The 23,354-nt window shown below is 42.1% G+C and overlaps 1 protein-coding gene across 4 annotated transcripts in view; it reads right to left on the reverse strand.

The window, feature by feature from the left end:
- Positions 1-821: 821 nt before the first annotated feature.
- The window catches only part of ATAD2B (ATPase family AAA domain containing 2B), a 143,690-nt gene continuing 121,157 nt past the window's right edge, over positions 822-23,354 (reverse strand). For 2 of the 4 annotated variants that reach the window (XM_060186643.1, XM_060186642.1), the window contains exons 23-28: positions 20,835-20,957; positions 17,893-18,030; positions 11,639-12,322; positions 7,769-7,896; positions 7,309-7,437; positions 822-4,295 (exon numbers count right to left, since the gene is read on the reverse strand). In XM_060186643.1, the coding sequence (XP_060042626.1) occupies positions 4,254-4,295; positions 7,309-7,437; positions 7,769-7,896; positions 11,639-12,322; positions 17,893-18,030; positions 20,835-20,957 (1,244 nt within the window). In that variant the 3' untranslated portion in view covers positions 822-4,253. The remainder of the gene's footprint in view (positions 4,296-7,308; positions 7,438-7,768; positions 7,897-11,638; positions 12,323-17,892; positions 18,031-20,834; positions 20,958-23,354) is intronic. The other 2 variants (XM_060186644.1, XM_060186645.1) reach the window with 2 other exon arrangements.

Consider the following 23,354-nt stretch of genomic DNA (forward strand, 5'->3'; position numbering starts at 1 on the left):
AAGCAACCCCACCCCACCCCAAAGATAGTTAGATTCACAATGAGGGAAGATTAGTTTGCTAATCTAGGAATTCTGAAAGATCTTACGGAAGATCCTAGAAGCAAACATTGTATAATATCAAGAGCACTCTGTTCACTTGAATTAAGAAAACCCTTAAAATTTAATAGGGATTTCTCTCTAGATTTAAATTCTATGTATTGTTCCATTCATGTTGACGGTTACCTAAGAAACAACAAAACAGCATTAGAAAATAAATGTATTCTATTACCTGATCAGAATACTCTTTCTAGGGCCAGGTGGTGGTGCACCTGGTTGAGTGAACATGTTACAGTGCGAAAGGACCCAGGTTCGAATCCCCGGTTCCCACCTGCAGGGGGAAAGCTTCACAAGTGGTGAAACAGTGCTGTATGTGTCTGTCTATCCCACAGTGCTGCAGGTGTCTGTCTATCCCACCATTCCTTCTCAATTTCTGGCTGTCTCTACCCAATAAAGAAAGAAAGATAATTAAGTTTTTTTAAAAAAAAAAAAAAAAAAGAATACTCTTTCTAATCAGGAAAAAAAATTCAGAAGTGATCCATTTCCTTTTAATACAACACAGTGTAGACAATCTTTAACTGAAATTAAACTTCAAAAGAAAACCTTTCGGCTAAGAAAAAAACAAATGCTAGAAGCAATTAAAATATTAAAGGAACACATAGCAAGATTTTCTTGGGTACTTACTAAGCATTAACTAATATGCTCTCTCTGTAGAATAAACAGATCCCATTAGGAAAGAAGTCTGTATTTGCAGCCAACAGCATCATAATTAAGCTACGTAAAGACACATTTTTCTTGTCATCTTTATTCAAGTATTTCACAGCAGTTATATTACAAATTACAGTAAATGTTCAAAATTCCAGAATTCAAAAATTAAATAATTTACTTTAAACTAAAATGAAGTCAAATGCAAAACATCAATTTAACACAATTCTAAATTAAAACTACAAACCCAAAATAGACCAGAGTTGATGAATCTACTTAATCTACAGAGTAGGTGTGACTGAAACCAAAGAGGACTCCCAAAGTCTAAGTAACTGAATGTAGACAATACAAAAGATGCAGGTACAAGCTCAAATTCAAGCTCCCAATGTGATCACGAAGAATAATTACAATGGCAATGCATTCAGCTACGGGACTTGACACTGAAGATACTAAATAGCGCCATAGCTGAACCAACTTAATTTAAAAAAAGAAAAATGTTCTACTGCCCCAGTCCAAAAATTAAAAAAAAGTAATAATCAGTAAACCTACAAATATATTGGCATATGAGAGAAATCAAGTCATGAAAAAAACATAAAACAGACAGACAGACAAACAAAAGAAAAAAAAAAATCACAGGTGAGATTCAAGCTCAAAAAACACAATGAACTCCACAGCCATCAGTTTCAACCCTAGCACACGCGGTTCCTTCTTCAGAAAGCTCCCATGGTCCCATAGCTGAGCACTGACTACCGTCGGGCTGTGCTGTGATACACATCTGACTGATCTAAGAGCAAGGTTTTACACAGGAGCTTGTCATTTAGAATGCTCACAATAGGAAATAAGAACAGAGGTCAATTTGTACATATTCTTTGCCGATGCTATACAGCAAAAGTTAAGAACTTACAGAAAGGTAAACAAAATCAAGTCCACTTGGATGATTTCACAAGCTGCTTTAAACGAGAGAACCGCCAGACAGCTGTGGAGTAAGCAAGACTGGTAGAGTGTGTTTTCTCTTGGGGTCAAGGGGGCTGGGGGAGTTGGTACAGTTTCAGCTCGTTCTTCTCCCCTCGGCACTGGACTGGCTTTCTCTGTAAGACCTAGACTGTTCAAAGTGGCATCTCCTATCATACTGAGGTTGCCTCCCTCCCTCTCTCTCTCTCTCCCTCTCTCTCTCCATCTCTATGAAGGGTAAAATCAAAATACTTGATCTTTTGGAAGCATTTTAATGCTGAACATAAATAAATTTCCCTTGTCAGACTCACTGATGGCTAAAATCTTAATTAAATTGTACAAATTTAGTAACCTACGAAGAACACGTGCACTCTTTTTTTTTTCCTTTCACAAGTGCTGCTGTTACTTGAACAGAATGATTCTGAATTAGAGTAACTGGAATAAATATTTAAAAAAAAATAGTGCAGCAAGAACCTGAGACTTGCAAAAAACCCTTTTACCAGAAACTTGCTACAAAAAATCTGCTACATCTTATTTCATCAAATCTTTAAATTCTGTAACAATTCCCATCAAGATACAAAATGCTAATGTGTTAGACAGTAAAATAGTCTGAACTGGTATGGTGGTAAGAGGTACTAAAGAAAGCATGAAAATCCTCCCAATAATCAAATTAGAGGTTTCAAATCACCTCCCCTTTAAAATGGTTCATCGTTAATCGCACTTGCCCATCTGAAAAATAGTGTGTCTCCACGGTTAGCATCTTGACTCCAAGACTGACTTGGACATCATGAAAACTTTATAGAGTAAGTATAAAGAAAGCGAGTGGCATTTTTAAACAGTAAGCTAGAAGCAGAAGGCGTAAAATGGTCATGTGGATGCAAGAAGCACTTGGGGTTACTGCAGTGGCCAACCACGGCCAGTGTGCTTTCCCTGCTGGATCCGACACGCTACAAACAGCCAGAGACAAGGAGACAAGTACCTTAGCTTCAGCATGTAAACGGTGACAAGGTGATTACAGGACTCTGTGAGCACTGTTGGGAACTAAAACACAAAAAGCTGAGGTAGCTCGGTATCTCTGCAGTAGTCCAAGACCATTTGTTCTAATTAAAACCCAAACTCTACGTGTTGCATATACTGGAAAGACACACCTGCATCTATAATGAAGATAGCAAGCCAACTTGTCAAAATTCTCTACTTTGTTTAAAAATCATCTGATAAAAAATAGCGCTGCACTGCATTTGCCTCTTTTCTTGCAACTGCCTAGACTGTGTCTCCAAATTTGTATAAAGGTTTTGTAAAACTAGTAACCATAATTAATTTCAGATAAGTACAATTCACAGAAATCACTCTACAAGATCCAAAACGGGCCCCAATCAAAATGGATAGTTGTGAAGGTAAGCTTGCGGTGATGGAGTTTCAACATTAATACTGTTATTCAGGGTCTGTACCAGAGCTCACTTGCATGTGGATGAATTTTATGATGGAGTTTTTGACAAATTCCTCTCTTTTCTGTCCATTTGGCAAGTCCTGGCTTTATAACAAAACAGCAACAACTGACTACACATGAAAATCACTCTCTTATGGGAAATCAAACACAAACAACTATCCGATTGCCACTGACTGAAGAAAGAAAGGCTGCCGTTTATTTTCCGATCGTCACTGTCAGCAATACCGAAGTGTGTAGGTTATTTGGTGGACTGTGTGTGATTTTTTTTTTTTTTGCAGTTGTTTTACGTGTTTCTTAAACAGAAACAGACCATACAAGAAAACTTACCATTTTAGTATGTGGCTTAATAAGTTTCTTGATTCAGTTTTGAAAACAAGACAGGCATTTTATACCAAAACACTGGTTGCCTCTTAATGACACAAGATTATCATGACTTATTTTAAGGTTGTGACTAAAGAAAACATTCTGGTTCAGTTGCTACAAATAAACATTTTTTTGTTGTTGTTGTTTAGCCTTATCTCTCTCAAATGAATAAAAAGGCACATTAAAGGCAGTTCTAGAGAGCCTGATCTAATTCCATCCAATCTCTTCATTTTCCCACCAGAATATACCATAGTCAATTCTAAACCAGGCTTCAGTCCACTAACAGGGAGGGGCACCAGATAAACAAACAAATATGATAGCGGGAGTAGAAAGAAGGGGAAAATGGTGACAACAGGTTGCCCACTGTTTAAACAATTCAATACAGTTAGAACTGCCCCATCCAGTTTCCTCGTGTTTGCTGGTCTGCTCCTAAGAGAGAAGTCTCCAGAAGACTGTGTGAAAAGAGGAGCAGAGGTGAGAGCAGTTTCTGTAGCACCAAGAGCTCCAGTCTGTGGGGTTGTACTTTTCACTGTGGGAAATACATGTTTCTGAAGTTTTGTTTGGTTCTTGTAGGCTGGTTGGTTTCAGGTACCTGAGACAATAGCACCAAGTTGAACAGAGAGATAGAATGAGTGAGGGAGCACTATACACCAAGGCTCTGCGCATAATTGGTGCGATTCAAATCGAATGGCTCAGAAGGCTGCTCTGTCAGGAGCAGGTTGGAGAGGATAACCCACTCATCTTGATCAGTTCATAGGAATGTCTCAAACATATCAACTGTTCGTTCCATCTCCTATAAGGGGGGGGGGGAGAAAGGTGCATGTTATCTATTACTAGAAAGACGAAGTAAGATAGGAAAATTAACTTGTTAGAAAAAAAGAATTTTAGATAAGAGTTAAACGTCAAACATTCAAGATTACAATACCATAGCTATTCCATATGACTATCTTCCCTAAACACTTTCCAATGCTTCCTCTTTTATATTTAGGCTATGAGGATGGTGCTTGTCATACTCAGTGAGTGCTTATGATGCCACACACACACACACACACACACACACACACACACACACTTTACAGCTTGACAACGAATAAGTAGCAGAGCCAGAATTTCAATGTAGGTAGCTTCACTCTAGAACCAGAGCCCTTCTTTACTCAAGACAGTCATAATATTCAAAGCACAATGAATGTATCTGGCACAGCAGAACTTGAGCCCAAAGCAGGCTGCCCCCTATTTCCATTACGATTCCTACCAAGCAGAGCTGGTGGTGGTGGTGGGCTGGGTGGGGGTGGGGGGGAGAGCACCAGGAATGTCACTTACTGGGGGCGATTCTGCAGTAGACCACTTCCCTCTCCAAAGGAGAACCTAACTTACAAGACCCACACTGAAAGATGTCTCACTGACAAGGAGTAATCAGCAACCAAGCTAATCGAACAAACAGCATGTGAAGAGAGAAGTCACAAAAAAATCACCAAGGTAAAGACCCGCCCGGGCGGGTCTACGTCAGACACATCTAAGTCACTCGGTTTGCCCATTTCTCTTTAAACACCCTCCAAAACAACTGTAATCACATCTTTTGGCAACTAATAGGTCACTGTATCAAAAAATTTCTTCTACGTGACAAATAAAAATCATTTCTGTTAAATATTTCTTCACATATTATTGAGTAGCAAAAAAGTCAGATTACAAAAGAGAATATTCAATATGATCCCAATTTGAAAAATACAGATGACAAACACCCGTTCACATACTTATACACAAGTTATATCTGAACATCTTTAAAGAAGAGCGGGCATTCTGAGAGGCCAACACTGACTACTCTCCTCTAGACTAGGAGATACAGGTGCGAGCTTCTAAGCTCTGCTTTCCCGCTACTCTACACACTGTGCAGCGGTGGACTCTTGCTTTGAAACAAGTCCAATATTCCTTACTACAGATGAAAAGTAATCGTGCCCCCCACACAAATCTCGAATATGCTAAAAACGTTTCTTGAGAACAAGGACTTTGCCTTACATGCTTTCCTTTGCTTTTCCTTGCATCCCAAACACCTTGCACAGTATCTGGAATTGTAGTTATTTTCCACAAATATTTAATAGTTAGAGTACTGGATAAACTAATGTGCAGATGAATAAAGGATAGTCTAATTAAATCCTCTGGCTAGCTACTGGGTAGATGAATAATTGTATCTGCTCAACTGAGTCCAGAAAGCACAAGTGTGGGCCTAATGATATCGATTATATGAATAAAAATATCAACTCATAAAGAAAATTTTCTTGTGACCCACAGTTAGGTCTAGGCAATTAGAAACGGTTCACTTCTCTTGAGTTGGGGGTGGGGGACACAGAACTCTGGTGGTGGATATGGTATGGAACTATGTCCATGTAATCTTATAAACCACAAGCAAAAAACAAGTTTAAAAATGGTGCATCTCCAAACTAAGCAAAAAAGGACGACCACTCACTCCACCAGGTAACTATTTTATAGCACTGAGTCTGACTGGATAACACGATTTTTACTATCTCTTACAACTACCAATGGGGTAGCAAGTAGATCTCATTACAGCTTCGGCAGCCACACCCACATTCAAAGATTTAAGTGGCATGCTTAGTGTGTGACAGAAATAGTAAAAACATGGCGTATTGCACCAAAGTAAAAGACTCTGGGGTGGGTGGGTGGCGAGAATAGAGGTCCATGAAGGATGATAAATGACATAGAGGGGATTGTATTGTTAAATGGGAAACTGGGGAATGTTATGCATGAACAAACTATTGTATTTACTGTTGAATGTAAAACATTAATTCCCCAATAAAGAAATAAATTAAAAAAAAAAGAAATAGTAAAAACAGGAGGCTGGGCAGTAGTACAGTGGGTTAAGCGCATGGATGGGGTAAGGATCCTGGTTCGAGCCCCCAGCTCCCCACTGGCAGGAGGGTCACTTCACAAGCAGAGAAGCAGGTCTGTAGGTGTCTATCTTTCTCTCCCCTCTCTGTCTTCCCCCCCCCCCCAATTTCTGTCTTATTCAACAACAATGACAGCAATAACAATGATAGTAACAACAACAACAATAAACAATAAGGGCAACAAAAGGGAAAAAATGGCCTCCAGGAGCAGTGGATTCTTACTGCAGGCATCGAGCCCCAGCAATAACCCTGGAGGCAAAAAAAAAAAAAAAAAAAAGAAAGAAATAGTAAAAAACAGTAGGGGAGTAGCCTGGGAGGTGGCACAGTAGATAAAGCACTGGATTCTCAACCATGAGAGGGCCCAGGTTTGACTGTCGGCATCAAATGTGCCAGAGTGATGGTCTGGTTCTCTCTCTGATCAATAAACCTTAGAAAAAAAAAATTAAAGAGAGAAAAAGTCTGACAAGTTCTCCTGTGTATTCCCCCAACCCAGAATCATGAATTTCTGTGTTTTGACAAAAGATAACAGATTACTTCTGCCCTTAGACAGATGAGATAAACAGGTTCGATTCTTTAAATATAACTTATAATGATTCTTCTAATTGTCAAACTTCAAAACATTCTTCAATTAGTTGATGAAAGACGTAAGCTAAAGTAGCTTTTCTTTATCTTAGACAAAGATGCACTTGTTTATTCTTTTTTAAAAAAGATTTATTTTATTCTTATTTGACTTTACTACATATAAGAGAGAGCTTCAGATGCGAGAGGGAGAGAAGCCAGAGCTCTGGGACATGCAGTGCTGGATATCGAACCAAGAACCTGAGGCATGCAAATCCAACAAGCTACCAGCTCAGCAACTCCCCCAACTACGGGCTTCTTTATTCTATCAGTGAACTAAACACTTACCTCTACGAGTTGCGATTTGTCATAATCTTTACGATGACGATAGATACACTGACTAAGGAGAGAATATAGTCTCTCAAGCTGGTCAACTGCCAGGTTGCTGCTTTTATGTACCAACACATCGAGCAATTTCTAGGGGGGGGATCAAAAGTAAAGCAAATAAGATAAAATCTGCTTTGACCAGTCAAGGTTATATGTAAACTGCTGGAAAACACACACCGCAGGCTATGATAGCTTATCAGTGGCACCTGAGTCTAGAAGATTCTAGAACTTGGCTTACTAGCAAGATTATTCTCATGGTTCTAAACACATCTGACTCCCTACCCCCACCCTCCCGAAGTCCTAACGCACTCATATCTCTAACTCAAAGCAAGAGATTTCCAAAACTGTATTGATTCAACTTGCATGCAAATAGCCAGGTTTCTTTCCATTCACGCACAATAGGCTGAGCAGCTCAGTTTACCTTCAACCTCTCACGATCGACGACAAGAGGTGGCACAGGCTCACACGGCTCTTCTGGAACCAGTTCCAGGCTTGTTGTTTTTGTCTGCTCTAAAATTAATTTACGATATTTCTTTACTTTAGAAGCACCTACAATTGAGAAGAAAGGAAGAAGAAAAAAAAAAAAAGCACTACAGCAAGTAAAAGTTAAGAAAAATCAAGCTGAACTACCATTAACAAATTCTTTTTTTTTTAAGGGGATGATGATTTCTGTGGTAGCACACAGCCGAATGTAACCCAAATTAGAGGGGCATGAAACCACAGCTATGAAACCCAGGTTGCACTGGAGTATCATCTAATAGACATATCTGCTCAAAAGAATTTTAAAAAGCAATCGTCACCTCTAAGCAGTAACATACAAGCATCAGCTCATGGCGCTTTTTTTTTTTTTTTTTAACCAGGGCACTGCTCGGCTCTAGCTTATTATAGTGGTACTTGGGATTGAACCTGGGCCCTTTGTGCCTCAGGTATGGAAGATTTTTTGCACAACCATTATGCTGTCTCTCCAGCCCTATCTAGTGACACTCTTTATATACTATTAGTTAAAAAATAGGAGCCTTCAGAGAGGAAAGAAATTCTATTAGATAGCATTTGAACTTTAAAAAAAACTTTTTTTAATATTTATTTATTTTCCCTTTTGTTGCCCTTGTTGTTTTATTGTTGTAGTTATTGTTGTTGTTATTGATGTCGCTGTTGGATAGGACAGAGAGAAATGGAGAGAGATGGGGAAGACAGAGAGGGGGAGAGAAAGACAGACACCTGCAGACCTGTTTCACCGCCTGTGAAGCGACTCCCCTGCAGGTGGGGAGCTGGGGGCTCAAACTGGGATCCTTACACTGGTCCTTGTGCTTTGTGCCACGTGCGCTTAACCCGCTGTGCTACCGCCTGGCTCCCAAGCATCTGAACTTTAAGGTGTTTTGTTTTGGGTAGAGACAGAGGCAGAGAAAGTGTGGAAGAGATCACAGCACCAAAGCAAATACCATACAACATTAGGGGAGTTTGAGGTTTCAAACAGCAGTTAGAGGGAGAGCCTTTGTTAATGGTGTGATTATCATCTGACAGGAGTTTCCAGACCACACTAGCTCCTTTTTTATACATCCATGCACTTCCAGACGCCTGAGAAGCTCGACTTGAAGCCACTGTAGCAGGTAACAATTCCTACATCACAAATGAAAACTCCAGGTAAAGGTTCTACACAACAACTCACTTTCAGAGCACTAATTGAAAAGATCAATTTAAACCTTTTCTGCAAGCTTCCTAGTGGAGTGCCATTAGAAAGGACTCCTCCATCAATAACCATTCTGCTTCTTTGGTTTGGTTTGGCTTTGCCTCCAGGGTTACTGCTGGGGCTCGGTGACTACAGTAAGAACCCACTGCTCCTGGAGGCAGTTTTTTCCATTTTATTGGATAGGACAGAGAGGAACTGAGAGGGGAGGAGAGGGGAGGGGAGGATAGAGAGGAGGCGAGAAAGAGACACACCTGCAGACTCGCGTCACCGCTTGTGAAGTAACGCCACTGCAGGTGGGGAGCCGGGGGCTCGAACCAGGATCCTTGTGCGGGTTCTTGCACTTGACCCACTGTGCTAGTGCCCCGCTTCCCCATTCTGCTTCTTACTACAGATCTCTCCCTTTTTCATATTTTAATCTCACTCAGTACTAACTCTTGCTCTGCCTCATATTTTGGAACCTAGGCGATAACTCCCCAGGTAGGGAGCATGCCTACCCATTCATGAGACCCAGTTTCAAGCCCCAACACCACAGGGGAGAGCCGTGGCACCAGGAGAAACTCTGGTATTGTGGTGTCTCTCTGAATGTAAAATCAACCCGGAGGCCAGTGGTGGTTCAACCAGGAAAGTGCACGTTCCCATGTGTGAGAAGCTGGATCTGAGACGCTGTCCGCACCTACATGCAGGAAGTTCATGAGAGGTGCTGCAGATGTCTCTCCACTGCTTCTTTCTCCCTATGCTGGGAGAGGGAGAGGGAGTGGGAGGGTGAGAGAGGGAGAGAGAAGAGAGAGAGGGGAGGGGGATATCGAGAGAAAGGAAAGTGGATGGACATCAGGAGCAGTGGGGCTGTGCGGACAAACGTTAAGCCCCAGAAGTGATACCGGTGCAGGAAGGAGGGCAAAGGGTCAGCCTGGAAGCGCAACCCCAGCTCTGCACAAAACAAACAAAACAAAACAAAACACATTTAAAGTTTTGTCTGCATGACACTCCAGAAGGAATATTTTCTAGGGCTGGCACAACAGCTCATTCGGACAGTGCCCTGCTAGGCAAAGTGTGTGACTCTGTGTCAAGCTCGGGCCCCACGCCACGGAAGGAAGCTTTGCTGTTTCAGCTTCTTTCTCTCTCTAATTCTGTTTCTATCTGAAGAAGTCAGCCCAGAACGGTAAAGCCGTAGAGACAGCTAATAAGAGAAAAGAAAAATGCATCTCTGTGTTCATTATGGGTCTTCCTGCTTCCTGATTTTGCTAGAGGGGAACTGAACTCCCCCCCCCCCCCCCCACAGCCTAAAGTAAACCCCAGGCTAACACCACTGGGCTGTCGGAAAAGTCATGACAGATTTTTCTGTTTTCCTAATACAAAAATGGGTCGTGACTTCTCCAACAACCCAATATGTACACCACACAATTTACAAAGCGCAACGTATTTCAAGATCACTCAGTGCAAGAAGAGTGCTAGAAGGGGTGCTCAGATAGAAAATAGCTGTTGCTGAAGAGGGCAAATCTCTAGCTCATGCCACCTCACTATGTGCTGAAGAATCAAGATAAACAGCAGGGCTCACAGCCCTCGACCTCCTGTGAAAGAATCCAGTCGCTCTAGGAAGTCGGGAACTGGCTCCGCTCAGCTAGAACATGGTAAAGTGACAGGCTAAGTGCTGCCTGCCTCGACACGGGCATCACAAAGTAACAGTCTCGCAAATAAAAACACCCCTCTGACTCAACTGACAGTAACTGTCTGGCAGGAAGATGCTTTAGTTCTAGTCCACATGCCTGGAGAGACAGTTAAGGCACGTGACTTATTTAATCCTTGCCATAAGAGCATTCTGAAGTTTAGTTTAGTTTAGTTTAGTTTAGAAGGTGACAAAAATAAAACACAATAATAAAAACAATGTTGAAGAATTGAAGCATTTTGCTGGAGACTGAGGGTTGTAATTACCAGAAGTGGTGGCTTGGTGACTCGTAGCATACCATTCTGCTATGCCCTGTGTTCTGCCTATACATACCCCACCCGATAATTCTTATTAGAATTTCATTTCCTTAGCCCCCAAGAATGACTCGCTTTCAGTCATATACCCACTGGGGCAGGGATGATAGTCAGGGGAGAGAGCAGAGCAGAGCAGAGTCAAGACAGCACAGCATTCCGGGCCATTGGCCGTCTGAAGCCTTCACCAACAGAGTTAGAGAGTACATGTACACTTTCCTAGGGAAAGCAGTAAGAAGATCCTCAAAGAAGTGTAAAAACTTGGTAGCGCAGCGGGTTAAGCGCACGTGGCGCAAAGCACAAGAACCGATGGTGTAAGGATCCTGGTTCGAGCCTCTGGCTCCCCACCTACAGGGGAGTCGCTTCACAGGTGGTGAAGCAGGTCTGCAGGTGTCTGTCTTTATCTCCTCCTCTCTCTCCAATCCAACAACAACGACATCAATAACAACAACAGTAATAACTACAACAATAAAAAAAAAACAAGGGCAACAAAAGGGATAAACAAACAAACAAATAAATAAGAAGTGTTGTGACTTGTCAATCAACTACTGCTACTGGGAACCAGACAAAACATGCAGTTAGTCAAGTCTGGAGTTGAACCTTCGGATCTTTTAGGAAAACGAGCTCTACCTTCTTTCTCCAGTTCTGCATCTCTGACCTCCACATCAGGGCCGGGCTCCAGCTTCTCAGCACTGCTGCATTCCAGTGGCTCTGCTTTCTCGGGATCATGGCCAGGAGCTTCACCTGAAGTTTCCGGGTTTTCTTTAGAGTGGTCCCCTGGAAGAATCTTCTGTTCAGAACTGCACTTGTCTCCACTACCACAGAGAGAAGCTACTTCAGCTTTGCCATTCTGACACCGCCCAACTGGCGTTCCCTCAAAACTGTCAGTGGAGGCCTCGCCGTTGAGACAGCTTCCTTTAAGGAAAGGCTCTTTCTGAGATGTTTGCCCTGGATTGAGAGAACTGCTGCTGTTGACAAGCAGAGACTCATTGGAACTTTCCTCTTCAGTAGATGCAAAGTTCTCTTTTGTGCTGGCTCCGTTGTTAAGCCTCTGGCCCTGGTCCATGTCCATGATGTCACACGACGACTCGTCATTAGTCATAGACAAGTCCCCAGTCTCTTCTCCATTTTCCTCATGACAGTCAGTGCTCACCTCAAACTCTCCATTCTCCAGCGACTTCCTATCCTCCGTATGGTTCTCATAGTCTACAAATTTGGTGTCCTCTTCGTCTTTTTTTAAATTGTTGACTTTCCTTTTCTTTATAATTCCTTTACCCCATTGTGATCGCCGCCTGGATTTTCTCCGAACTCGAACTGTTTTCAAGGGAGGAAAGAAGACAGGCGTGACTTGAAGTGCAGCACTGGCTCTAGGTGCTTAAGGCCTAAAAGAGGGAGTCCATATTGATGCAACACACACACAAAGACCACTTAACTCTCGGCCTACCTGGCAGGAATACAGAGGCATGGACGAACTCTGAAGGGTGAAAATGTCTCTTAATTTCTTTACCACATGAGTGAACTCAGCATTATTTCGATTACCCTGGATTATGGTTCAGTCCTGTTCCTGATTCCAAACATCTATCCAAGAAGGCAGTATTCCTAGTTAGGGGAAGGCCCACAATGCCAGATTGCCTGCAAGCTTTGAAGTGACAGCACTGGATTTCAAACAGGAAAAGTGAGTGTTTTGCTAGCAAGAGGACAGGAAGTCAAGGCCTGATGGAGTGTGTGGAGAAAGAAGTATCACAGGTACCCTCACAAACAGGTCTTCTGCCAGGAGGAAGAGTTGCCCACAGCTAAATATGATCATGAATAGAAGCCCCACGCAGGCAATGTGGACGGTTTTGCCAACTGTGAAGTCTCCTACCAGAAACAGTCCACTGGCAGGATCAGCTTCTTGTACAGCCGCTCTTTGAAAATATGGAGACAAATTAAGTCCTCGGCTACCAAGGACTACTAGACAATAACAACATCGACAAACCCTGAAGGTATCCGACCAAACATGAGGAAAGATAGGTCTAGAGGACTGCAAGAAGATGGCGGACTGAGAAGCCGCTAGCGGCTGAGCTCCGACCACATCTCCTGGAAACAGTTCCAGATGCCACCAGGATGCTGGCCAGGCTTCCCTGGATTAAAGACCCCACCAATATGTCCTGGAGCTCCACTTCCCCAGAGACACACCTTACTAGGGAAAGAGAGAGGCAGGCTGGGAGTATGGACCGACCAGTCAACGCCCATGTTCAGCGGGGAAGCAATTACAGAAGCCAGACCTTCCACCTTCTGCAACCCTCAATGACCCTGGGTCCATGCTCCCAGAGGGCTAGAGAATGGGAAAGCTATCATGGGAGGGGGTGGGTTAAGGAGATTGGGTGGTGGGAATTGTGTGGAGTTGTACCCCTCCTACCTTATGGTTTTGTTCGTTAATCCTTTCTTAAATAAAAAATTAAAAAAAAAAAAGATAGGTCTAAAACAGCTCTTGCAACTATGTCCTTAGATGCCAGGAACCATCTTCATTTGTGAGCTTCATTTGTAGCCATTTTGAGGGCTAAGTGGTGGCTCACCTGGTTGAGCTCACATGTTAGAATGTGCAAGGATCTGGGTTCAAGCCCCCAGCTCCCACCTGCAGGGGGAAAGCTTTGCGAGTGGTGAAGCCAAGCTGCAGGTGTCGCTCTGTCTCATTTCCTGTCTATCACCTCCTTCCTTCCCAATCTCTCTACCCAATGAACAGATAAAGGCAATACCAGGCATTTTTTTAGAGAGCCTCTAATTTTCTGTGCATGCATCAAAGGTATGTGGCTATAAAAGCTTACCCCTTGCTCCTTATCTAAGTCAAACTTGTATTTGCAAAGTGGGCCTTCCGCAGGCAAAACTGATACATTTTATTGAAGCAAACTAGTGAAGCTAGAGACATATCTCTTCTGGTGTCTAACCCCAAATTCTAAATATGATTCCACTAGAAATCATCCAAATAAAAAATTTTTTTCATGGATATAAAAAGAAGTGTTGACTGTGTCAACAACTGAAGTGTAAATCATTAACATTCCAGTAAGGTGATTTTAAGAAAAAGTAAGAAAAATGTGGGGCCAGGTGGTGGCGCACCTGGTTAAGTGCACACATTACAGTGCACAAGGAGCCAAGTTCAAGCCCCTGGTCCCCACCTGCAGGGAGAAAGCTTCACAAGTGGTGAAGCAGGGCTGCAGGTATCTCTCTGCCTCTCTCCCTCTCTAGCTCCCCCTCCTTTCTCAATTTATCCCTGCCTCTATCCAGTAATAAATAAATACTATTTTAAAAAAGATTTTAAAAGAAGGAAAATATTAAATCTCATTTATCATCTTTATAAATTTTGCTACCGGGTTTCTCTCTGGTGCTGGTGCTGAGTGTCTGTACTCTACTGCCCCTGGTGGCCATTTTTTCCTATTCTTCCTGACAGAAATTCAGAGGAGACAGGGAGAGAGAACTCGGGGCATGTTCGCTGGTCATGAAGCTTTCCCCTGCAGGTGGAGCCTGGGGGCTTGAACCTGGGTTCAAGAGCGTAGGAGTGCATGCATTCTACCCGGTGGTGCCATTGACTGGTACGCTAGGTTAATTTTATTTTTAACTAGTTTCATTATTATTGCCACCAGGGTTATTATCACTGGGGCTTGTTGCCTGCACACACAAAAAATCTACCATTCCCAGCAGCTTAGCCCTTTCCTTTGCTCTGCCCCCCCCCCCAATAGAACAAAGAGGAACTGAGAGGGAGACAGACAGACACTTGGAGCACGGTTTTCACTGCTTGTGTGTGAAACTTCCCCTTGCAGCTGGGGTCCTGTGCCTTGACTGTCGTCCTTGCACAGGGCAACTAATGTGTGTGCTTTACTGCATGTGCCACCCTCTGGTCCTTTTTAAAAATAAAAAATATTTTCAATATGTCAAAATTTTCCTGGGAAAATTTCCTGGGAAACGTTAAGATGAATACAAATATGTGATCACTAAGTGTAAAGTTTCATCCACAGCTTAAAATTTGCTCTGGAAAGACAAGACGTGGGGCCTTACGACAATTCTTGCTCCTTAAACTTCATCACTTAATGAGAATGTGCGAACAACGGTGCATAGTGTATGTCCATACTTTTAAAGTCTTTCATCTTTAATCCCTACACTCTCTATAAAAGACACCAAGCTATTTCCAGGAAATGGACAAATTAGACTATAATTATTACTCCTCTTTCTAATCTAAGAGTATATCTACCAGAAGTCTCTGAAATCAATTCCCAAATTCAAGTCGCTGGTTCAAAACAGTGTGTGCCTTCACAACTGTAATGTCATTAGAACTATTTCCCCATTCCTTTTTTTCTGTTTCTATTTTTGAAAATCAGTTACAGATTAACTGAAGATATTTCTATACTGCTAAAAACCTGCATGCGGGCTAAAGTGATAAGCACTCAGAAGCATTTCGTAAACCACATGAAAAAAAAATCATCCAGCACACATTAAAATAGAAATGAAAACTAAGTCACCTTTCTTTAAAAGGTGATGCTACTCAGCTTTTGCTAACAAGTCATTTCTGACCCCGTGGCCTTGCTTATGCCAACCACATAAGCAAAAGTATAAAAGGTTCCACTTTACTTTTCCTGCTAAACTATTGACTCTGGGGCAAGAGGGATGGGAAGCTGGCTTAACAATAGACAGGAAGAATGCTTTGGGCGCACAGAAGGCCCTACGGCTTAACCCCTGGCACTGCATAAAATAGTGAAGCACTGCACACACACACATGCTCTCTCTCAAAAATAAAAATAAAAATTAATCAAGCTAAGGATCTAGAAGATAATTGAGACTCAATGGAAGGTACACTTTATCCTGCCTGAGGACTTGAGTTGGGAGTCCCTGGCACGACATGGGAGCATCATGCTCGGCATGGTGGTGGGGGGGCATTAATAACAGACAGTGCTATGGTTTCTCTCCACTCTTTAGCTCTCCCTCCTCCCCCACCTCTCTCTATATAGCACACACATCACCATGTGCGAGGACCCAGGTTCAAGCCCCATATCCTCATCCGGCATGAAGGAAGCTTCAACTGTCCTATCAAAAATAAAGTTGAAAGAAAGGAAAAAAAAAAAAAAAACTTGAAAAGGAAAAAGAAAAGCTCTGCTAGGTGCCATGAAATCAGAGTCACAGTACTCGCTGCTAGACCAAAAGGGAGGCTGAATTCTGCTCTATCGAAAGTGAGCCTAGTGGTTTGACATGTACACTAAGCAAAGACTAGAAGCCCGAGTGAAGCAAGCTCCTTCCAATGTTTTTTTAAAATATATCTTTATGGAGGCCAGGCAGTAGCGCAGCGGGTTAAGCGCACATGGTGCAAAGCACAAAGACCAGCGTAAGGATCCTGGTTCGAGCCCCCGGTTCCCCACCTGCACGGGAGTTGCTTCACAAGTGGTGAAACAGGTCTGCGGGTGTCTGTTTTTCTCTCCCCCTTTCTTCCCCTCCTCTCTTGATTTCTCTCTGTCCTGTCCAGCAGCAATGACAACAATAAACAAGGGCAACAAAAGGGGGAACAAATAGCCTCCAGGAGCAGTAGATTCCAGGATGCAGTCACTGAGCCCCAGCGATAACCCTGGAGGCAAAATATAGATACATAATTTTATTTATTTATTATTGCATAGAGACAGAGAGAAATTGAGAGGGGAGGGGTGGTAAGGAGGGGGAGAGACAGAGAGACACCTGCAGCTCTGCTTCACCACTTGCGAAGCCTGCCCCCTACAGGTGGGGACCAGGGGCTTGAACCTGGGTCCTCATGCCCTGTAACGTGTGCACTTAGCCAGGCGCGCTCTGCTTGGCCCCTCCTTCCAGTGTTTTCATCCTGGATAGGAATCAGAAAGATGTGATTATTGGGAAGGAGGTAAAAGTACAGATGTTTTCCTGCTGCTTATATAATTATTTATAATGATGACTTTGGTAAAAATAAGACAAAGTACATAAGCTCCACAAGAAAACACTTGTTTCGTTTTGCTTAGTTTTAGCCACTGCTGTATCTCCCTAGTACCTGGCATGTGGCCAGGAACACATATTTAGGGAGCTAACCTTTCCTATAGTTGCTTTTCAGAGGTGCTTCGAGTGAGAAGTCCAAACTCAGATCATAGGAAAGTAACTCTCCTGCACAGACATGCAATAAAGCAAATTAAAGCCGTACAAACTATTAGCCACATGTGCCATCTACTGGTCGGAGAAAGCAAAACTGGAATTGACAGAGTCAGGTAGCATCTGAAAATCGAAAAGCACTTAAGCTGCTTAAAACCAATAGTCAACGTGTTTTTGTGAGCAATTATTTGTGTCAGGTATAGAGAATATAGAGGGTTTCCAGATTCAAATTCAAATGCTGTGTTATATAATCCCGGTCATGATCCGAGGGGAAACTAGGCCGGATGGCTTTGATCAATTTCACAGAACCAAATGAACCATTCAGACCTTTGAATTTTCTCACACATGAATTCTACTTATCAGCAAGAGGACAGGCTAAAGAATGAACACAGTCCCCTCTTTCACATTCAAGGCCAGTGGGAAGAGAGCACTCTTGGAACCAGCCTCCATGGCAGTCGGTGCGGTCTCTTCACGTTGTGCCAAACGCGCAGCACACACAGGCTCACCCAAACTCCAAACTGAAAATATGAGAAACTGATTGAATAACACTGGGAGCCGAATGGGGACGGAAACGGACGGCTAATACAGAAGAGGCACATTGCTGATCCAGCGCCACGCCCCACTAGCCGCTGAGGACTTTTTCTGAGAAGAGAGCTGGAGATTCAAAGAGCTGCGGGCAGACAGTCGTGCTCTGCTTTCTGCAGCCAGCTCCTAGCAAAGCAGCCTCGTTCTCGACCGGCCCCACGATGGGGAACGTCATCTCGAATACTCACATGCACACTTATTTGCAGAGTTGTGCCAGACAGCCACTGGATTTCTTTGTTTGTGCCGAAATGCCTCTTCAACTCTAGTTTCTGTCTTTCGAGCTCCGGGACCATGAGGATTTATTTGTTCTGTTGTTGCTGATAAGCCTGCAAGCAGAAGATAAGCACACCTATTAAAATATGCCCAGCTACATAAACCAACAAGGTGAAAAAAATAAAAGTCTGAAATACAGAAGTGAGTTCTAAAGTCATTAATTATGCTAGGACACTTTGTAATTTGAATGAAAACTGTATCTTTTGTTTCAAGATGGGAAAGAAACTAAATAAAAAATGGCCAATAAATAAATAAATAAACAAAAGAATAATAATCTAGCAGACCATGCTTACATTTAATCCCCAGAGAGGTATTATGCTAGTTGTTAATTTAATTTGCAGACACATTTCCCAGCAGTCTGACTGTGGGACAGTGGGATTACATACTAGCTGAAAGTCCTGCTTTTTATGCCATGTTAGAATGGGTGCTTACTGAGCCACCTGGCCCCATTACATGAACTGCTCCGGCCCATTGTCAGGGACTGTGCACAGTGTGCTGTAGCCAGGCTGCTTTCCCCCCCGTAGATCTTACTAAGAACGACCCTCACTCATTACAAACTTACCTTCCATGAACATTTCATACGACTAGACTCATACAAGGTGGGGCTGACTCTGACCCTTATTATACTTGTGTTTAGACAACTGGGCTTCAGTTGTGCTGGCCGATGCTGCTATGAACATGCAGGTGTTTCTGTGTGCAAGTTTTCAATTTTTCTTAGGTTTGCTTTCAGGATTACAATCTTGGGGTTATATGATACATACTGACATTTCAGAAACTGCCAAACTTTTCCAAAACTGCTCCAAAAGCTTTCCAGTTGAGTTCTCATTTTTCTATTCTTTTTTTTTTTTTTTGTCTTGCCTCCAGGATTATATTGCTGGAGCTCAGAGCCCGCACTACTGTTCCTGGTGGCCATTTTATGGACAGGACAGAGAGACATTGAGAGTGATGGGGAAGACAGAGAGGGGAAAGAGTAGGACAGACACCCCCAGAACTACTTCACCGCTTGTGAAGCCACCCTCCTGCAGGTGGGGAGCAGGGGCTTGAACCAGGATCCCTGATGGGTCCTTATGCTCTGTACTATGTGCACTTAACTTGATGTGCTACTGCTGGGCCCCTTGTTTTCCTATTCTTTCCTATTAAGATATACCTGCTACGGTGGTCCGGGAAGTGGCGCAGTGATAAAGCTTTGGACTATCAAGCACGAGGTCTTGAGTTCGATCCCCGGCAGCACATGTGCCAGAGTAATGTCTGGTTCTTTCTCTCTCCTCCTATCTTTCTCATAAATAAATAAAATCTTTAAAAAAAAAAAAGATATACCTGCTACGAAAGCAAATTGATCAATTCATCCCACTGTTTAAATCCCCCAGTGACTCCTGATCATGGCAATGAGTTGAGAACCTTAACGCACAAGACCTACTAGAATTGCTTGTTAAAATGCAGGTTTCACAACCCTGTTCTCAGATTCATTCGGGCCTATAGGATAAGGATAAGGTCCAAGTTCTTTAGCAATGCATAGAGTCATTCAAATGTTACAGAAAAACTATTGCATACTAGACACAACTCTAGACACGCAGTAGACCTATGGACAAGATATTCTCTGCACTTTATTCAAAGTAAGGAGAGACCCACTAAAAATAAAAACAACAGAAGGCCAAGGACTCCAAAGCTACGGTGACTAGAGACCATACAGGTTAGATGCACAAGGAAGGCCTCTGAAAAGCACAGAAGAAAAGCTTCTTCACAACTACTATAACATGGAACCAGCTCACTGTTTGAGCTTTCTGTTCACCTGCACACCTAACTTGCCACCATTTTTAGCAACACCAAAATCATCTGCACATTTTCTAACACAGATGTTATTTCATATTGATGTGCCTTCACACCTGCTATTGTATGCTATGGTAACAGTAAGGCCTCCTTCTCTGCCACTGCCTCCCTTCTGCTCTACTCGGTTCCCTCCCTACAAGAGGTCTCTCTCCTTTGTGCTATTAAGATTTGGTTTGGGGGTCGAGCGGGAGCGGTAGCGCAGTGGATTAAGCGCACATGCCGTAGAGCGCAAAGACCGGCGTAAGGATCTCAGTTCGAGACCCCGGCTCCCCACCAGCGGGAACAGTGAAGTGGGGCTGCAAATGTTTATCTTTCTCTTCCCCAGTGTCTCCCCTCCTCTCTCAATTTGTTTCTGCCTTAACAACATCAATGGCAACAACAATAATAATGACAACAACAAGGGCAACAAAATGGGAAAAAATGGCCTCCAGGAGCAGTGGATTTGTAGTGTAGTCACTGAGCCCCAGCAATAACCCTGGAGGCAAAAAAAAAAATTGGTTTCTCTCTCTCCTCTCCCTCCCTCCCTCTCTCCCTCCCTCCCTCCCCATGCCCCCATTCTCTCCCTCCCTGCCCCCTATACACACACAAACACACATCCATTTACTCTTAATTCCTCAAGAACTATGTATTAATTCGGCAAACACTTAGTTTATTCCATGTTTATAGTAAAAAAAAAAAAAAGCTGCACAAGAACTCCAACTGGGAGCACAGCAGTATCCTAAAGGCTTTTATTAAAGCACGAACAGTTGGGTGTGAACTGATAAAATAAAGCCTCTTTATATTGGAGAAGTCTATCTAAATCCCCTGAGAACTGAAATCACTGACAACATACCGCAAGATGAGTCTCACTGAGCAGCACATATTTTGTGATTTGTACTATCAGACTAAAACTCCCACAGGAGGCAAAAGTTTAAATATATATATCTTTAAGAATTTGCATAAAATGTATTTGCATCAGAAACGAAGTCAAGTCTACCTCAGCACACATTCAGTGGCCTGTGGAGTTCAGTAGGTTTATTCCATAGCTCACCTCTTTTGATCCTTGCTTCCTTAATTTCTTCACAAAGTTTATTGAATTCTGGATCCAATTCAGCTGCTATGATGGCATGTGCAGTATCCTTCAGGGTACAAGCCCGGTGCCTAATGATTTTATCTGTTAAAAAAACCAACAGTGTACATTTAGGATACAAAAGAAACCCACTAACAAAATGTAACTTTACCAAAGAAATCAAAGTGCACTGGGGAGCTCAGAGGTGGCAAAGTGGCTACAGTGCAGGCTTACAAACGGGAGGACTTAAATTTGATCCCTGGTCTCACATGTGCCAGAGAGATGCTATGGTGTTTGCGCTCTCATTAATAAGTTAATTTTTTTAAATGTAATGCAAACATTTAAACTGAATAAAAACTGATTTTTTTTCTACAGGAGAAATAGGTCTATTTAAATGATGGATGATGGAGAAAAATATAGCAACCCACTCAATCAACATGCTAATTCTTTAAGAATGTACTTTTTTAAAAAAATAATTTTTATTTATTTATTGTATACTGAAAATTATGAGTCACTACTCAAGGAAATTGAGAAAAACACAAAGAAGTGAAAGACATTCCGTGTTCATGGGTTGGAAGAATTAACATCATCAAAATGAATATACTACCCAAAGCCATATACAGATTTAATGCTATCCCCATCAAGATTACAACCACATTTTTTAGGAGAATAGAACAAATGCTACAAATGTTTATCTGGAACCAGAAAAGACCAAGAATTGCCAAAACAATCTTGAGAAGAAAGAACAGAACTGGAGGCATCACACTCCCAGATCTCAAATTGTATTATAGGGCCACTGTCATCAAAACTTCTTGGTACTGGAACATGAATAGACACACTGACCAGTGGAATAGAATTGAGAGCCCAGAAGTAAGCCGCCACACCTGTGGACATCTAATCTTTGACAAAGATTCCCAGACTATTAAATGGGGAAAGCAGAGTCTCTTCAACAAATGGTGTTGGAAACAATGGGTTGAAACATGCAGAAGAATGAAACTGAATCACTGTATTTCACCAAATACAAAAGTAAATTCCAAGTGGATCAAGGACTTGGATGTTAGACCAGAAACTATCAGATACTTAGAGAAAAATATTGGCAAAATTCTTTTCCGCATAAATTTTAAAGACATCTTCAATGAAATGAATCCAATTACAAAGAAGACTAAGGCAAGTATAAACCTATGGGACTACATCAAATTAAAAAGCTTCTTCACAGCAAAAGAAACCACTACCCAAACCAAGAGACCCCTCACAGAATGGGAGAAGATCTTACATGCCATACATCAGACAAGAGTTTAATAACCAACATATATAAAGAGCTTGCCAGACTCAACCACAAGAAAACAAATGAGGGCAAAGGGTAGATAGCATAATGGTTATGCAAAGAGACTCCCATGCCTGAGGCTTCAAAGTCCCAGGTTCTATCCCCTGTACCACCATAAGCCAGAGCTGAGCAGTGCTCTGGTTAAAAAAAAAAAAAAAAAACCTGTCTGTTTAGTTCTTGCAAATGTTATGCATGTAGAAACTATTGTATTTACTGTCGAATGTAAAACATTAAGTCCCCAATAAAGAAATAAAAAAAAAGAAAGAAAAGAAAAGAAAACAAATGACTCCATCCAAAAATGAGGAGAGGCCATGGACAGAATATTCACCACAGAACACAGAAGAGATACACAAACCTGAGAAACACATGAAAAAATGTTCCAAGTCTTTGATTGTCAGAGAAATGCAAATAAAGACAACAACGAGATACCACTTCACTCCTGTGAGAATGTCATACATCAGAAAAGGTAACAGCTACAAACGCTGGAGAGGTTGTGGGGTCAAAGGAACCCTCCTGCACTGCTGGTGGGAATGTCAATTGGTCCAACCTCTGTGGAGAACAGTCCGGAGAACTCTTAGAAGGCTAGAAATGGACCTACCCTATGATCCTGCAATTCCTCTCCTAGGGATATATCCTAAGGAACCCAACACACCCATCCAAAAAGATCTGTGTACACATATGTTCTTGGCAGCGCAATTAGTAATAGCCAAAACCTGGAAGCAACCCAGGTGTCCAACAACAGATGAGTGGCTGAGCAAGTTGTGGTATATATATATATTACTCAGCTATTAAAAATGGTGACTTCACAGGGAAATGTTATGCATGTACAAATTATTGTATTTACTGTCGAATGTAAAACATTAATTCCCCAATAAAGAAATTAAAAACAAGAACTCCAACAAAAAAACATTAAAAATAAGTAAAATAAAATAGGTGCTAAAAAAACTCTATACTTATCCAGAAGTCCTGAACAATAGTCATAAACAATACAATGTAAACAGGGGCAGCAAGGTCACTTTTATTTTGTAGTAACATAAAGAACTAGAACCCTAAGTCAAAATTACATCTGCCTTTAAATCTCTGCATAAATACAAAAAAGTAAAAACAGAAATGCTTATCATGCTTCGTATTTAAAAAAAAAAACAAAAACCAGGAGGCCAGTGCTAGCGCAGCGGGTT

This window comes from Erinaceus europaeus, chromosome 3 (genome assembly GCF_950295315.1).
Source record: "Erinaceus europaeus chromosome 3, mEriEur2.1, whole genome shotgun sequence".
Taxonomy (NCBI): Eukaryota; Metazoa; Chordata; class Mammalia; order Eulipotyphla; family Erinaceidae; genus Erinaceus; species Erinaceus europaeus.